This window comes from Fusarium pseudograminearum, chromosome 3, assembly GCF_000303195.2.
Source record: "Fusarium pseudograminearum CS3096 chromosome 3, whole genome shotgun sequence".
NCBI classification, from domain to species: domain Eukaryota; kingdom Fungi; phylum Ascomycota; class Sordariomycetes; order Hypocreales; family Nectriaceae; genus Fusarium; species Fusarium pseudograminearum.
The window spans coordinates 608,315-625,194 of NC_031953.1; the positions used below are offsets into that span (position 1 = coordinate 608,315).

Below are 16,880 nucleotides of genomic sequence, written 5' to 3' on the forward strand. Positions count from 1 at the left end.
TCCTCTTTATCAGCAGATTTTATTTCACGATAAATCAACTCATGATAAGTTCAGGCTATTCTAGTTAATTGTCTTGTCTTGCGGCGACATTGTTATCACAACTCCACATTGTGACACTTGACACGAGGTCCATATAAGAAAACCAACTCCCACCCACATTTGCGATTGACGACTCTACTCTACTTTATCATTCCTACAACTGCATCCAATTCTCTCCCCTTCATCCTCTTCACAAACCTCAATCACAGCAACAATGTCCAGCGTATGTCTTGCAACCCCGCCATGCCCCTCATGACGTCGAATTAGCTGACCCCTCATAGAACCTCTCCTTCGTCCTCAACAAACCAGGCGACGTCTCCTTCGAGGAACGTCCCAAGCCCTCCCTCGCAAGCCCCCACGATGTCCTCGTCGCCGTCAACTACACCGGCATCTGCGGTTCCGACGTCCACTACTGGGTCCACGGCTCCATCGGCAAGTTTGTCGTCGAGGACCCTATGGTTCTAGGCCACGAGTCTGCCGGAACTGTTGTTGAGGTTGGCGACAAGGTCAAGACCCTCAAGGCCGGTGATCGCGTCGCTCTCGAGCCTGGATACCCTTGCCGTCGCTGCCAGAACTGCCTCGCTGGCAAGTACAACCTCTGCCCTGATATGGTCTTTGCCGCTACGCCGCCTTATCATGGTACCTTGACTGGTTTCTGGTCTGCTCCCGCCGACTTTTGCTTCAAGCTTCCCGATAACGTTTCTCTTCAAGAGGGAGCTTTGATTGAGCCTCTCGCCGTCGCTGTCCACATCGTCAAGCAGGCGCGCGTCAAGCCCGGTGACTCTGTCGTCGTCATGGGCGCTGGTCCCGTCGGTCTGCTCTGCGCCGCCGTCGCAAAGGCCTACGGTGCTTCCAAGATTGTCAGTGTCGACATTGTTCAGAGCAAGCTCGATTTCGCCAAGGACTTTGCTTCCACACACGTTTACGCCTCTCAGCGCATCGCGCCCGAGGAGAACGCCAAGAACATCTGTGATCTGGCCGGTCTTCCTGACGGCGCCGATGTAGTTATCGACGCGAGTGGTGCCGAGCCCTCAATCCAGGCTTCCATCCACGTCATCAAGAATGGCGGAAGCTACGTTCAGGGCGGTATGGGCAAGGCCGATATTACTTTTCCCATCATGGCTTTCTGCATCAAGGAGGCTACCGCGAGCGGATCATTCCGATATGGCGCTGGCGATTACCCTCTTGCTGTTGAGCTTGTTGCTACCGGCAAGGTGGATGTCAAGAAGCTCATCACTGGTATTGTTGACTTTAAGCAGGCCGAGGAGGCTTTCAAGAAGGTCAAGGAGGGAGAGGCGATCAAGGTTCTTATCAAGGGGCCTAATGAGCAGTAAATGGAAGGGATGATGATGAATGATGACTACGAAAATTGGAGATTATGGGGGTGATGGGCGTTAATTGTCAGAGTCTTGAGTAATTATAGCATCAATGAATGCACTTAATGGACCTTTCTGTCCGGCTCTTATCTGCGCCTGTAAACCTGATTGTGACTCTCTGTAAAATGAGCCTTGAGCTTTACCTAGTTGAGCAAATGCAAGGGAAGGATGAGGCCCCATGCCAACTTACGAATAGCCTCATTCATCTAATTCCGCACTGCATGTCTTGTTCCGCCCACACACACTAGTTCAAACGGCTGACCAGCACAGCCGAAACATCCACTCCAGCTGTTACGTCCTAGTTTAATGAGACAGGATTAATTCTCATAGAGAAAAGGAATAATTCAGACCTCTTTTGGTGGAAGCTTATAAACTCTAGTTTGACGACTACTAGATACAGAGTACTGTACTCTGTACGATCACAACCATCTCATTAATAAGGGAGAGAGTCCCTTGACAAAGTGATCGACACGACATGGGTCTTAATGAATCCTTCATGCCTGCATCTTCTCCAACCAATCATCGTCAACCAACTCGCGCAGCTTTCTCTTTTCGATCTTTACATTCCAACCTAGATCAGCCCACTTACACCACACATGTGAAGCCTTTTTTATCAAGCCTCAAGCCAGTTTTAAATAGGAGACAAGCTAGAAACACGGTTTGATTCTAAACGAAAACGCCTCGTCAACATACAAGTCAGTAATGGCTTTGTCGCACAGCCCAAACACTTTATTGACTATCGATTCTAAGCGCCACCCCGCTTGTGTCTAAGTGTGTCCAAGTATGTGCAGTCGGCAATTATCTCCGGTGGCCAGCCTTGTACAGGGGTTGAGCAGGGTACTTGTTAGTCTCAAACATGAGTGTCTGGACCAGTACAGCGTGTGATAGACTCATGTAGACGCCCAGGTAGCAGAAAAGTTGGCCTCCTAAGTCTTGGGATACGAAAACAATTAGTCTAAGGCCTAGTCTAAGCAGCATAAGGTGACCTACTAATTTCGTCTCTTATATTTATAACGGTCAACTTTTCTGATACCCCGAGGACGACTTCAAGAGCATTGGGAAGTTAATAATATCCTCATGCAAGGAATAGCCCATATCACCACTCAAGCCACCCAGGCACAAAAGCATTTATTCAATCTCCTCTCAAACGCCTCTTCCTGATCCACCACACTTGTACGCCCAACGGCGCTGGTCAAGCTTGTTCAATGGACAGCTGGGTGCGGCTGAAGGACGCTAACGCAAGCCATCCGCCAGGGGTCCTTGAACATGAATCTGCCTTGGGCTTGTTTGTCTAAGAGGAGTGAGTCAGTTGGATGGGGGTATAAGGCTGCCAAGCTGCTCTCGTTCTGCCTCTCGTTCTGCCCAGGACTTGACCTGTTAGTATCGCATTTTATCGTTGTGACTTACAAGATGACTCAACAACCACAGGCCGAGACGGAGCATATTCTCCAAACACCACTATGGATTGTTATTATCCGTGGCTTTCAGTTTCTTTTCTCTCTCATCATTGTCGGTCTCTGTGGCTGGATGATTCATGATGCTGGACTTCCAGAGAACTCCCTCTGCATTGCTATTGTAAGTCTGTCTCAACTCAAACTCTCGACAGCACTGACACCTCACAGGCAGTCCTCACCTGGATAGTGATCCTCTACACCCTCTTGTCAGAAAAGCTCCCCGCCCTTCGAAGCTTATACCACATCATTGCTGTACTTTGTCTCGACGCGTTGATGCTCGTTCTCTGGCTCGCCGCCTGGGCTGCTACTGCTTCGCGACGAGCCAAGTATGTTGTGCCCGTGACTGTGGGTAACTGCTACAGTGACGGCAGTCTCATCGACAGCAAGAACTGTAGTGTTTTCTACAAGCGTGATGGCGAGAATGTCATTCTCTTCAAGACTGGTCTGGCTATCTTGGCCGCCATTGCTGGCTTGGGCGCCTTGGTCTGGTAAGTTGTAACTCTAGTCTCATTTATGATGTATACTCATTGCGATTTAGGGTCCTGTTCATTGCTACTTTTGTCTGGAGTCTTGTCATGTTCCTCCGAGGACGTAAGCAAGGTCGTTTCGCTGTTGATCTCTCGGGATCGACAAACAACTACCAAATGGAGCCCAAGACTGAAGCCCAGGTCAATGTCCAGCCTCAACCTACACCAGCTGCTTCTCAATACCAGCAACAACAACCTGCTCCTGGACAATTCTCCCCTCAACAGCAGCAGCAACAATACCCCCCTCAGCAACAGCAACAATATCCTCCTCAGCAACAGCAATACCCTCAAACGACACCCTCTCCATACCAACCAACCCAGAGCCCGTACCAGCAACAGGGCGCTTACCCTCCTCCTCCCGTATCACCCTACGATCCTCAACAGGGCCAGCAGTTCGAGGGTCAGCAGAATTACGCACAGTATCCTCCTCAGCAATACCATGAAGTCCCCGGAACTACATCGCCTCCTCCCCACCAATACCATGAAGCCCCAGGAACTACGTCGCCTCCTCCCCAGCAGCCTTATCCTGTCCAGGGTCACCCACAGTAGTAGATGAAATGAGAAGGAAATAATGGATTGATGAGATGGGGTGAAGCGTGGTGGAGTTTTAGTCTTTCGTTTAACTTTTGATACCAATGATACATGCAATTTAGGAATACAATAAGCTGTCTTTATGCGTTTTGACATTGCAATGATAATTATCGCGTACTCCTAGTCAAAAATCTCATTCCACCCATCGTAATCTTCAGTGTTTCCACTTTCACTCTCCACCTCATCGTCTTCAATGTTTCCACTCTCCTCCTCCTCATAATCGTCTTCAGTACTAACGACCTCTGTACTCACGACCTTGTTTACCCACGCAAAAATGACGGCAGACGATTCATACTCTGTTATATCAACGTATCTCTGCCATGGCTATGTAAAGATAAAGGTTAGCTATGCATCAGTACAAGTCACCCAAATAAAACTTACCTCGCAATAAATGTCAGAAACCTCTTTGGGGGTCTGCTCGTCGGGAGCGTGATTAAGCCAGTTGACCTTCTCACGGCGATACTCGCTTTCACGACGATGGCGATGCGCAATATTGGTTGGGTTCGCAGCAGTAGGGTCGTAGTCGTCCCATTCTTTGTGCCGCGGCTGGCCCGCCATTACCGATACTGGTGTTTCAGTTATGCAAACTGTGTCTACCAGGTAGCTGTTGTCGAGTTCATAGTACGCTCTCCCGCTCTCCCGTTCTTCCTCTTCTGTTTCGAATTGTTTTTTCACGAATTCCGAATCATCGACGACTGTGCCAACAGTGACATGGCCGAGAATTTGCTTAAGCGCTTGGTAGACCACCATGTCCATGCCTTTGAGCATCTTGTGGAGGTTCTCGTGGGATGACCTGGAAGTATGAGGGTATGCGTGACGGCACGTGAAACCGACGAGATGTTCTAGCACAACGTGTTAGTTCTGAACCCATACACGATAGAGAATAATTACCCTTTTCAGTAGACTTCATCGCATCGATAAGTTTCTCCAGGGACTTGTAGAAGTAAAGGGATTGCTGGTCAACAAGGTTCAGTTGATCCGCCATCAAACCAGGGACATAGTCGGCCCAGAAGAGATTGTACGTCAATGTCAACCTGTGACCTTCAGTAATCGGCAGGGTTTCAAGTTCACAGATATCGAAAAAGGCGGCCCATTGGATCATGTGTGAAGGTCCAGATGCCCAGTCAAATTCGACTTGTTGATCCTTCTCTCGAACCGTGAGCTTTCCTCCTTTGTGTGCGACTGGTAGACAGACAACAAGTGTGGCTATCTGACCAATCGATGCTGGAGTGTTGACAAGGGTCTGAGATAAGTCTGAAGAAGCAGAGTGTACCTGCAAATGTATGAGCAAACGTAAAAATAGCTGTCGGGAATTATTAACTCACATTCAGCTTGCACAGCTCAGCCCTGAATGCCTGCCATCCCAATGAAGACCTCTGAGCCAAACTCCGAGCCAAACTCTGATTTATCGTGCCGAGGATACCATGTGCACCAAGGTCAAAGTTAGTACAAAAGTTGTCTATATCCATCGTGATGGGGGCATTCAGCTGGGCGGTGTCATCGGTCAGGGGCAGTCTCAGAGTGGGATGTCCTTCCCATCGAATAGTAACATTGGAGTTACCAGAGGCTTCGTCTTGAACATGACCTCCTATGGCAAAGATGTCCTTGTCTTTTGCCAGTACAGAGGATACGTTGTCCAGAAGGTCTTTGAAAGGACAAGGGGCTTCTTCCTGTCGATCTTCGACTGAAGATCTTTCGCGTACGAGAGAGGCGTCAAATAAGGGGGGTCCCATGATGAATGATAGTCTTGTTGTGACACTTGTTGTGATGCTTGCTGTGAGTCTGAATGTTAGACTGTGTTGTTGCAAGGCAGTTTGGATATTTAGGAGAGAAATTCTTCAGTCAAGATGGGACGGGATGGCCTCTTTTGTATTCTTTCTGACTTTGTTTAAGTTTTTTGCCAAGTCTTGAGTTTCTTAACATACTTTGGATACTCACTTACATCAATATATACCTAACTACAAATTAAGCTTAATACGCCACATCCCTAAAAGTTAAACGACCGACTTTTTCAATGCGCAATGGTTGGAGCAGCTGCCTAGCTGTATTTACAGCAACTGAACTTTACGATAGAAACTTGTTCTAGGGTTCTGTAGTGATATGTAGCATGTAAATTAGCCTACAAACGACGATACAGAATGCCCTTAGGGTATTAGAACAACTAGCCGCTAAGAGCATAAGGGACGAAATCAGTAGGTGATCTTATGCTACTTAGACTATAGTCCTTAGGCTATTTATTTTTATACCCTAAGACTTAGGAGGTTGAATTTTCTACTGCCTAGTAGAATTCTTCAAAAGTCTAATCTAGGTAAGTTGCATAAACGGATACTGAGTCCATCTCTAATGCTTCTGCGACCAAATCCTAATCACGGGGGCGTTATTGTAGACAAGCCATACTCACAGCACCACAAAATAATCACTTCTGCCTAGAGATGCCTAAAGATGGCTAGAGATGCCTGGAACACAACAAAACCATGAAAAATAAACAAACAACCCAGAAGATGATGTTGGTGGTCGTGATGTTGTACTTCAACTCAGACCCCAAAAGGGAAGGCGGTCAATGTCGTCAAAATCCATTCAATCATGGGCTCACTTCACCATCTCAAGTCCGCAAGCTTAGCTTCTCGTCCAATATAGCTTCAATCGCTTCTGTCTAACGAATATACCACGACCATTACGACGATCAACACCAAACAATACGGATATTATCTTTCAACCGCCTCCCTCCCTTTCCCCCTCACCCGAGGCCGCAATGGCCACGCAAAACCCCCCAATGCCTCAAGAGAAGCTCGGCGTACCATCTCGAAACCCTCTACCTCTATCTGCGTCGCAAGAAGCACAAGTCCGAGATATCTTTTACCAAAAAGTGCGAAAAGAATGCGCCGACGAGATTAAGGGTGTGTAGCACATTCACCACATTACTTGCAGTCACCATACATACTCTTGCAATTATTAACAATTTTTAGCCTTCGCTGCATGCGCCCTAGGTCGGACCTTTACAGTATCATTCGCCTGCCGAGCCGAACACCGCGTCATGAACAATTGCATGAAGGTCCACGCCACACAAGTAGCGCACGACGAAGCACGAGAGGAGTGGTTTGCCCTACGGATAGAGCGACAGAAGGAGAGGGAGAAAAAAGCGAGAGTCGCCCAAGCTCAAGAAGACTTTATGCGCGAGTGGTGGGGGTTGCCGGAGCACGTGAGGTTATCGAGACAGAAGGAGATGGAGAAGAGGGGGGAGAGGATACATGGACTTGCAGCGAGGGATCGACCGAGGGATTGATGATACATGTGGGGGATTGTAAGAATAAAGGTAAATGAAGAATTGTACAATAGCCAGTTGATGTCAACTGCAGCGATGACATTCAGAGACATGAGGTTGTATCCATGCAGCCAGTAGTATTGTCACCCAATATTGAAACAACCTGCGGCCTCAACCGAGAAGATCACCCTGGATACTTCTCAAGAGGGCAAGAAACAAATTGTGACGAGCTAGTTGCCGCCCAGCCTCTTGATAGTCTGTAGTATTTAGTCCAGATTTTAGTCTTAGTGGTTGATATAATGGTTCATGTATGCGACGATGGGGTTGCATGCATCAAGCGGTCAACGTTGAAGTTTCAGTCGAGTCGTCACAGAAGGAAAAGTATGTCAATTAACTCCTTTATTCTTTCTTTTTTCTTTTAATTCAGACGAAGAGAATATCCCCATTCCGTAGACTCGTCTCTCATCTCTAGCCATATCTGTAATTCTCAGCCATATTAATTCTCAGCCATGTAACTCAGCTCCTTCAACCGTCTCACGCATCCATCACATCAAATCACCCCTCAAGACCAGTAAAAACCATCCCCGGCCAACCCAAGTCATTTATGCCCGCAGCCAATCACACCCCGTCTTCCCCTCACTCCAGCGCGTCTCCAGGGCGCTTAGCATGCCTCCTGCAGTGTGATTGTCCCCCCGATTGGCTGACAGGGATGCTATTTTCGTGACCCCCTTGTCCAGTGTTAGTCGGAGCGCTTAACGAGGAGAATAGAGAGAAAGAATATAATATTGATGAGATTCTTTTCGGTATTTTGTTTCTTGGTTTTTTATTATTGTTGGTTACGTCTGTTTTTTTTGAAACGTCATTTTGTTAGTTGATCATGAAGCGGTAGCAGCTGCGTCAACAACTAAACCATCGTTGATACCCTGGATTTGCATCTCTTAAAGTATCGCATCTTTAATCGAGATATTGCTTGATACAGAATGTCTACTCCAACCCCAGGAGGGTTCTCGCTATTTCCGAGCCCAAACGCTTCCAAACCACCGCCTACTTCACGCAATCAGACCCCGAAACCTCGTCGCTCTGAATCCCGTGAGCGAGATTTACGGTCGGCTACACCACAAGCGATGGCTTCCGAACCATCTGAGCCTGTTTCGCCGCCGAGAAATGGGCGACAGACGCCACAGAATAGAGCCCAAACACCCCAGAGAGCTCAGACACCCCAGGGACAAGCACCGCAAAATAGGGCACAGACACCACAGAACAGATCCCAAACGCCACAGGGTACACCCCAAAACAGATCACATACCCCAATCGAGTTCGACCCTATTCGACAACAGCAGGAACCCAAACCCGTCAAAGTCCAAAGACCAAGACCAACTGTCCAGATCCCAGGTCGTGCCGATACCGGCAACATCCAAGGCCCTGCGCTCGTCCGCAACAGCAGTGATCGATCTCGAAGTTCCATTGCGAAACCTCCTCTCGGTGGTGAAGCCACTGCGCAACCCCTCCGATCAATCTTTCCAGCGTATAACCCAGAGCTGCCACTGAACCAGCAACACTATGTTCCCACCGAGACTCGACCAGCTGAGATCCCACGAGCAGTTATTAGTCGGCAGACGTACCATGAAACACCTGCCGGAGCCGCACCAAGAAACCCGCCGGTTCGAAGTCCCGTTATTAGTCCCATGAGCATTCAATCCGCGCAGTCGTCGTGGCCCCATCGTGCCGTCCAGCAACAGGAGCCCCCGCTGATCCCGACGGTTAGTTCGAATGAACTTCTCAAGAATTACTGGAAAGTCGCAAATGGATGGCAGGCTTCAGCATCCGAGGGACGAGTGTACTGCATGAAGTTGACACAAGAAAAAGATGCGCCCGTCTACAGTCTTTCGTCTGCGACGCAGCCCTTTTACAACCTCCGCTTGGATCCAACTTCGGCGTCGGCATATGTAACTCTTACAAGACATGATCCCAACAAGCCTTACAAAGCACCCAAGCCTGAAGCAAGTTCTTCAGCGAGCAGTATTATCAGCGGTGCTGTCGGACACAACTCAGGTAGTAAAGTCACCGACACGAAGCATTGGCAAGAAGCTCTTACTACGACTCTGGAGGAAGAGACGCGGAGACATCCCCCCAACGATGGCCTCGTTGCACTTCTCATGCCCTCGCCGGCTACAAAGATGGCCATCGAGAGATCACAAGACCCCGCGTCTGTCATGCTGGCAGAAAGAGAATGCGCACGTCTTGTATGGGATGAGGATAGTTCCCATCACTTCCTCGTCCATCCCGCCCTCGCAACCCCCTTCTGCGTCACCATCGAGCGCTCCCCCTCATGGTCCCGCGTAGAATACACCCTCGAACACAACGAATCACCCCAACACCTCGCCAAGCTTACCCGGGATGGCACCGGCAGCGGCTGGCTAGAGATCGACACAGGCATCGCCTCGAAGATAGAGTCGTACTTTATCGTCGATGTAGCCGTCACAGCACTCCTCCTCGTAGCGCAGGGCGACGAGAAGAACAACCCCATCACAGAAGCCTTTGAGCCCCCGCCGCCTCTGATCCTGACAGCCAAGCAGGAAAAGCGTCTGAGCAAGAATGGCAAGCGGGAAGAAAAGAAAAGCAAGAAGCGCAATATGGAGGCGTTTGAGATTGACGTCGAAAGCCAAGATGAGAGTCTCGGCAAGGACAAGTCAAAAGACAAAGAGGACAAACTGCCTTTTTTGATCAGGGTGATTGTCAAGATCGTCAAGGGCCTGTTTGCGTGCTTCATCTGGCTGCTGATGATAAGTTTCCGGTGTGTCGGGTTCGCGTTCAAGGGGTGTTATAAATGCATCGGATCAAAGTATTAATGACATGACGAGATATTTGTTGGCAAGGAATTTTCACGTATTTTCATATTTTTTGTATCATATATCATACACCCACGGCGTTCTTTTTCGAAGGGGGTATCTATTAGCTTTTGCCAAGTGCAAACGTAACGAATAAAACACGAAGGAAATGACCAGCAAGTAATTTTCATCTCTATCGCTTTCTTGTCCGCACCATAATCTTCTTTCCTTTGCGTGTGCTTCCGCCAGATGTCGCCGTCTTGGCCATTTTTGCGCGCTGGATCTCGAGTTCGCCCTCGGCGTCTGTGAGGATTTTTAGCTTTTTGCGGGCATTTTCGAGTTGGCGGCGGAGACGACGGAGGGCCTTGGCGCGTTCAAATTCTGCGTCTCCTTCTTTCATCTCCTTCTTGTCGTCTTCGTCATTGTCCTCCATATCCAGGTGTTCTTGCAATGTTTCCTCGCGCTGCTCTTCGTCATCCATAAAGACAATCTTTCTAGGCGCCTTGGGAGCGGTAGCAAAGTCGAATTCCGAATCGCTGTCTTCGTCTTGGTCCTCCTCCTCGTCGAGCTTGTCGAATCCTCGGGTGAGGACTACCTGCTCCTCCAGCTTGGCCACCTCTTTCGCAACAACCTGTCGCATTGTTCGAACGTAGCCCAAATCCTGCGTCTTGAGGAGTCGCACGGTATCAACATCCATGATCTTGTTTCCTCGATCGCCCTGCACCGTTCCGGACCATTTCTTTCCATCCTTGAGTTTGGAGCCCGGTCCGTTGCGGGACATCATTCCAAAGTAGAACTCATCCTCGTTTCGCTCGGCGGCCTTGTCGCGAAGGTTCTTGAGGGTGGCCTTTTTCTTGTTGAAGTCTTTGGCTCGGAGGGAGTAGTCCTAGACTGGTGAGAAGGTGGTTAAATGGTGGGATAGCGAAACAAACCTTGTGTTTCTCGAGAAGACCTAGGCGACGACGCTCTAAGGGTTGAGCTCGCTCGCGATGAGGTCGCCTGGCGACGGCATTTCGCATAGACGACATTTTGCTTTGTGGTGATGTGATATGTCAACGCCGTGAAGATGGATTGTCTAGAGGAAGAAACGGCAGAATTATTTTCATATTTTTGGCGGTGTGGCGTAAGATAAGATAAGCATGAGCACAGCCACATTTGATGTCGAGTTAGACATGATCACCGGAAGCTAGATTCACTTCCGCCGATTAAACACGGATAAGCTAAAAATATATGGTTAATTTGGCTTGACTGTAATTAGATGAAGCTTGTCGCATTCGTGAGTAAACGTTTCACTTCATTTGGTTCAATTGATTTAGCTCCCTCAATTCAGTGGCTTGCCAGGGGTTTCAGCCGGTCAGCTTGTTTGACTTTTGGTTTCCAAGGCACGCGACAGCTAATGCACCCCTGAAAAGCCAATGCAAGTGCTGACTCTTGGTGATCTGCAGCTAGACGAGTATCGCAGTCATCGCAACCATTGCTGTTAAACACCGTATCTGTTTATTCTGTATATCTAGCCGTCTATCTCAGATATCATTAAACGAGGTCTGTACTCATCTAATTAATATCTCGCGTAACTCGCTTTGTTTTAAACTAACACCGTGCACCGCGTATTGATCTCCCTGCACTCGATATGTCATAGTGCCTGCGGATCTCACGTCAATCGTCTAGTTATTCTTAGAAAGCTTGCGTGTCAGAGTGGGGAGACAGTCAATAACTGTTTTACTCCTTGTCTGGGATCCTTGCTTACGGTGGCTTTCATCGTATAAGATCTGGCTTGTCCCCTTTCATGTCAGCATTGAGTGTCCATGGACCTGGATTGAATTGTATTTTCTCCTTTTCTTTCCTTTTCGTGTATTTTGTCGTAATCATGGGCGTGGCTTTACCATTTACTGCGTCAAGGGCGTTGCTCTCACTCTTCATCGCAGCTGTGGTATTTTATTGTTTCTTCCACCAAATACCGACGTACCGTACTCCCAAGATCAATTTTATTCCTAGCAGCTATGAATGGAGTCGACATAAGCTGCAACATCCAGTGGAATTGAGTAGCATGGTCAAACCTCCCCGCGGCTCACCTGCGAATCTCCCCCGAATTCAACACGACTTTTCGAACCCCGAATTGAGAAAACGAGAGCTCGCAACAGCCGATGTCCGACGAAAAGAAATCCTGCAAGCTTTCAAAAAGACATGGAAATCCTACGAAAAACATGCCTGGGGACATGACGAACTCAAACCGTTGAGCTTGCAAGGCAGTGATCCTTTTGGCGGGTGGGCCGCTACCATCTGCGACAACCTCGACACGCTATGGCTCATGGGTATGAAGCGAGAGTTTTACAAGGCCGTCGACTACGTTTCCCGCATGGACTGGGATTTACCTACTAGCAACGGTTTCAATGTGTTTGAAACAACCATCAGACATCTTGGCGGTCTACTTGCGGCTTATGAACTCAGTGGTGAGAGCGCCTTGCTGGCCAAGGCAATTGAGGTGGGGGATTTGCTGTATGCCACATTCGACAACGAAGAACACATGCCGCCCCATACTATACACTTTAGCGACCTCAAAGATGGCAAAGGTCGTCCTGAGCCGCGACAGAGTACGGCTAGTTTGGGGAGTATGAGTATGGAGTTTACTCGTCTTTCGCAGCAGACGGGTAATCCCAAGTATTACGATGCAATTGACTTTATCACCAAGGCCTTCGAGAGGACACAAAACGAAACTTCTATTCCTGGACTCTGGCCGATTCAGATTAATGCGCAGGATGGATTCAAGGTTACCGACAATACGTTTGGCTTGGGTGCTAACGGCGATTCGCTTTACGAGTACCTCATCAAGGAGTACGTTCTTCTGCAGGGCCTTGAACCAAAGTACGAAAAGATGTATCTCAAGGCCGCCGACGCTGCAATTGAACATCTAATGTTCCGACCGATGCTGCCGGAGAAGGAGGATGTGCTCATGTTGGGTGAAGCCACTGCCTCCCCTCGAACGAAAGAGGTCCGATTGAGGACAGATGTCGAACATCTCACTTGTTTCGCAGGAGGCATGTATGCTCTCGGAGGACGAGCCCTTGGACGAGATGACCACGTTGTCATCGGCGAAAAACTAGCTCGAGGCTGCGCAAAAGCCTACTCTGCCTATCCAACCGGCCTCATGCCCGAAATCGTCCACGTCGAGCGCTGTCCAACTCTCGAACCCTGCGAGTTCAACCCAAGCTCCCAGAAAGAACCCCTCGGATTCCGCGCCCGAGACTCAACCTACCTTCTCCGACCCGAGACCATCGAGAGTATCTTTTATATGTACCGCATCACCGGAAAGGAAGAGTTTCGGGATATTGCGTGGGATATGTGGCTTGCGGTCCGCGCAGCTGCCGAGACGGACGAGGCGTTTGCGGCGGTGATGGACGTCAACGCGGATGGGGAGATTAAGCATAAAGATTCCATGGAGAGTTTTTGGATGGCTGAGACGTTGAAGTATTTTTATCTTATTTTTGCGGATGAGGAACTTGTTAGTTTGGATGAGTGGGTGTTTAACACAGAGGCGCATCCATTAAGACGGATGGTGAATTAGGTGCTTTAGATCCAATTTATAGAGAGGATAAATAAGAGAAAGATCTTGACAATACATTATGTTTTGTACGTGAGTTGATACCAGGCCGGGCTTGGCAGCGGCCATCTGGGTCGGGTGGCCTGGTGAGGCCATGTTCAACTCAACGAAGGAGAGCGACACACCTTCTCCATAGCGCAGCTAACACTTTTTAACAGGCAGCAGCTGTCCCTTGGGATCTGGATAGGTACTGGACATGACGTCTTTGAGTTCTGTGAATATGCATGTGGTATAGTTGCGATAGTTCGCAGTCATGCGTGTACATCCCATTAACAACAACTTGAACCTCAAATATTCCACCCCAATCCATTAAACGCCCGTCACAGCCAATACTTTATGCATTCTGCAGGCCGCGCCACTTCTCCAACTGTCCCTCTCACGCCCTATGGATACCGGTTGTCTCACTGTCCCTCTACTAGACAACGAATCAAAAACAAAAGCCAGCATCAGCCACCACCAAGTCCATTCATGTTATTCCAGTTTGACATTAACATAAGCCACTCTTCTTCTTTGTAACATAGGTGAATGTGTCATAGTTTGAAAGACCCGATCTTGTTTCTGTCTCTTGACGCCTCGGGGATATGTTCAACAGTTCAGGCGACCAGGGTTCGAGGCAACTTGGCGCTTCTAACCACAATTGAACCATGATTGAAGTGACTGAATATTTTCTGTTAGTGATCGGTTCAGTTCAACTTGGATGCACTGACTGACCTGTATTGTTGAATCCGCCTTGGGTCTGGTTGTGGTTTTGTGTTTGCATCGTCCGTCTTAATATCGTCTGTAATTTGAGAGTGGCCTTGTTTTGTTTGGGGGGATGTAGTTTTCACGTCTTATACTAAGCTTCTTGTCTTTTCGTTTCTGTTAAGCAGAGCCAAGTTTAAATGCTCTTGCTGCCTGCTCATGCTACGTATCCGTTGCTCGCGAGTTGATCGTGAGCATCGTCGTTCTGTGCTCATGAGCAAATGGCCTGGTCCGCCTTGCTCATGAGCAGTCTGGAGCAGCTGCAGTAATGCTTTTGAAGACAAATTTACAAGCTTGATAAGGCTTACCTTGGCGATCATCCCCATTATAGTTAATTCTCTAAGCAATACACCAATTCGTGTTTGTATCAACCGCCAATAGGGGATTGACATGATCCCAGCGGCCTGCAAGGTAGGCGCAGACCCTTACTCGGGAGCTCATAGAGCATCGGCTGTGAGCCAAGACTTGAGCTCACTGCATCAACCAGACATTGAGCCTAGCTCCCTAGGAAGCCTTAAACAGATCTCACATAAATCCACAGTCTTCAGCGAACCATAACAATGTGCCTTCATATCCAAGTTGCCTTCTTCTCTTCGGCAGTCAGTAAGGCATCACCTATTCATTTTGTGTCTGACAATCAGGCAGAGTGACACTATTTTCAAGCCATTCGTTTAGTGGTCTACTCCGAGACAGCGGCGCTACAGGTGTTGGCATCATGGGTTCCAGAGCACCGGGGCACCGTGAAAAGACTTTCGCAATAGCCGATGGCCTCTTTGCTAGCCTTGTCTACATTGACACAACAGAACCTAAGACCACATACCAGAGCGTCGGCGGGCACGGCTCTCGAAATGACCTTTCAAGGGAACTCCAAGCCCTGTATGATGATCAAGCCCACACACGCGTGACGGCCGATGCACAGCATTGCAGCATGAACAGCAACTCTTGCGCCTACGAAATCACTTGGTCTTCTATTCGCGCCGTTTGCAACGGAATGGACTCCCTTTGGGTTCATTTTGTCAATGTCGCAGCTGATCTCGAAAACGTCGCCGTTAACAACATTTTGGCCCGCTATCAAGACGCCAAAGGGCTCCGGTACACAGGCGCCATTGCTCTCCGAAACGTATTGAGCGGTCCTATCCCCAACGATCTTGGTCAAGTTTTTGCCTTTTGCTGCTTTTCTTATGTTGTTTCCCATCTCTTGCATGCTAGAAACATACTACCGCAAGGTGATATCCTTGCTGGGGTTCATCTATGGCTGCATGCTTTAGAAAAAGACGACGAGCGGGGAGCTTTCCAGTTGCTTGTTCAATGGCTTTGGCCCGAAGCTCAACACCATCTACGCCTCATGTACTCGGTGCCTGCTTACCAGTCCGAGGCCACGAACATCTCCCATGTCAACTCACGGCCAATGGATATGTCTCCAACCAATGGTCAGAACCTTGCCTATTCACAGCAAGATATTGACTTATTTATCGATCTTTTAAACACTTCCAACGCCGATCTGGTGTCGCCGTCGCCTTCTGGTATGGATATGAGCTCTTCTCAACCATCACCATACGTCGAACCACATGGTCCATCATACTCAACCACATCTTGTCAGCTTCGACAGGCCCCTGTTTTCAAGGCTGTAATTCAGTACATCCAAGAGAATGCATGTGTCTTGGGTAGTCTTGGCGGTTGGGGACTGGTGTTGAAAGACGTTCCGACGTGCCTCGCCTGGGATCAAGAGAGACGGGCACAAAAGAGACAGATACAAGACTCTTTCATTCGCCTACTGTCGTCAGAAAAGGGGAAACACGACCTGGTATCCCGCAGCATAGTCAATATTGCTGAAGCCTTTGTCGAGCGAGGATTACTTCAAGAGCCGAACGAGATCGAATTTTACATGCAACTGGCTGGGATTGTGCGCAAGACTAAAATCGCAAAAGTCGTGCTTGGCTAACTACTCCCAGTCATTGATCAATGGTCAAGCGTCATCCCAAGAGTTCCGCGATTGGATCCATAACTTTCATCAAAGTTCCACTGTTGACTTTGCCGTGTATGTATCGATATTCTTCTCAAACAAACTTGCTAATAAGCTGATAGCAAACACTTGTCATGCTGGCATTCGGATTGCGGGTACAAAACCAACCGATCCGCCAATCTGAAAAGACACGTCGGGTCACAGCACGATAATAGCGAAAAAGGCAAACGTACGAATGGATATTCTCGAAGAAAGTAGAGGCGCTGTCATCTTGATCAATTAACTGAGTTCCATACAAGTGTTGGGAAGTGAGGTGTGGTGCAGAAATCCGGTAAACTGTACGGATAGTGTATGGATATTGAGGGACTTTATGTAGCGATCTGGTATTTTTAAGCCCAATTTTGGTGAGAGCCTGATTAACATGTTTTCGTGCCCACGCAGCCGGATTCGAATCGGATCATTGACTCTTTATAGTCAACTCATGACATTTGTTCGCCGTTC

At 48.5% G+C, this 16,880-nt stretch overlaps 8 protein-coding genes across 8 annotated transcripts; 6 read left to right on the plus strand and 2 right to left on the minus strand.

The window, feature by feature from the left end:
- Nucleotides 1–253: 253 nt before the first annotated feature.
- FPSE_03960 (uncharacterized protein) lies at nucleotides 254–1,373 on the plus strand (the record flags this gene model as incomplete). The annotated part of the gene is made up of 2 exons (XM_009257078.1): nucleotides 254–262; nucleotides 321–1,373. The coding sequence occupies 2 exons, from the start codon at nucleotides 254–256 to the stop codon at nucleotides 1,371–1,373; spliced, it is 1,062 nt and encodes a 353-aa protein (XP_009255353.1).
- A 1,452-nt stretch (nucleotides 1,374–2,825) lies between these two features.
- FPSE_03959 (uncharacterized protein) lies at nucleotides 2,826–3,945 on the plus strand (the record flags this gene model as incomplete). Its single annotated transcript, XM_009257077.1, has 3 exons — nucleotides 2,826–2,990; nucleotides 3,038–3,357; nucleotides 3,408–3,945. The coding sequence occupies 3 exons, from the start codon at nucleotides 2,826–2,828 to the stop codon at nucleotides 3,943–3,945; spliced, it is 1,023 nt and encodes a 340-aa protein (XP_009255352.1).
- Nucleotides 3,946–4,107: 162 nt separating this feature from the next.
- Nucleotides 4,108–5,720, minus strand: FPSE_03958 (uncharacterized protein; the record flags this gene model as incomplete). Its single annotated transcript, XM_009257076.1, has 4 exons — nucleotides 4,108–4,311; nucleotides 4,369–4,829; nucleotides 4,879–5,260; nucleotides 5,313–5,720. 4 exons carry the CDS (start codon nucleotides 5,718–5,720, stop codon nucleotides 4,108–4,110), a joined length of 1,455 nt encoding a protein of 484 aa, XP_009255351.1.
- A 1,019-nt stretch (nucleotides 5,721–6,739) lies between these two features.
- Nucleotides 6,740–7,270, plus strand: FPSE_03957 (uncharacterized protein; the record flags this gene model as incomplete). Its single annotated transcript, XM_009257075.1, has 2 exons — nucleotides 6,740–6,884; nucleotides 6,954–7,270. The coding sequence occupies 2 exons, from the start codon at nucleotides 6,740–6,742 to the stop codon at nucleotides 7,268–7,270; spliced, it is 462 nt and encodes a 153-aa protein (XP_009255350.1).
- Nucleotides 7,271–8,229: 959 nt separating this feature from the next.
- Nucleotides 8,230–10,098, plus strand: FPSE_03956 (uncharacterized protein; the record flags this gene model as incomplete). The annotated part of the gene is made up of 1 exon (XM_009257074.1): nucleotides 8,230–10,098. The coding sequence occupies one exon, from the start codon at nucleotides 8,230–8,232 to the stop codon at nucleotides 10,096–10,098; it is 1,869 nt and encodes a 622-aa protein (XP_009255349.1).
- A 172-nt stretch (nucleotides 10,099–10,270) lies between these two features.
- On the minus strand, nucleotides 10,271–11,105 carry FPSE_03955 (uncharacterized protein; the record flags this gene model as incomplete). The annotated part of the gene is made up of 2 exons (XM_009257073.1): nucleotides 10,271–10,963; nucleotides 11,010–11,105. The coding sequence occupies 2 exons, from the start codon at nucleotides 11,103–11,105 to the stop codon at nucleotides 10,271–10,273; spliced, it is 789 nt and encodes a 262-aa protein (XP_009255348.1).
- Nucleotides 11,106–11,944: 839 nt separating this feature from the next.
- On the plus strand, nucleotides 11,945–13,639 carry FPSE_03954 (uncharacterized protein; the record flags this gene model as incomplete). The annotated part of the gene is made up of 1 exon (XM_009257072.1): nucleotides 11,945–13,639. One exon carries the CDS (start codon nucleotides 11,945–11,947, stop codon nucleotides 13,637–13,639), a length of 1,695 nt encoding a protein of 564 aa, XP_009255347.1.
- A 1,492-nt stretch (nucleotides 13,640–15,131) lies between these two features.
- FPSE_03953 (uncharacterized protein) lies at nucleotides 15,132–16,637 on the plus strand (the record flags this gene model as incomplete). Its single annotated transcript, XM_009257071.1, has 3 exons — nucleotides 15,132–16,319; nucleotides 16,369–16,454; nucleotides 16,502–16,637. The coding sequence occupies 3 exons, from the start codon at nucleotides 15,132–15,134 to the stop codon at nucleotides 16,635–16,637; spliced, it is 1,410 nt and encodes a 469-aa protein (XP_009255346.1).
- Between the last annotated feature and the right edge of the window lie 243 nt (nucleotides 16,638–16,880).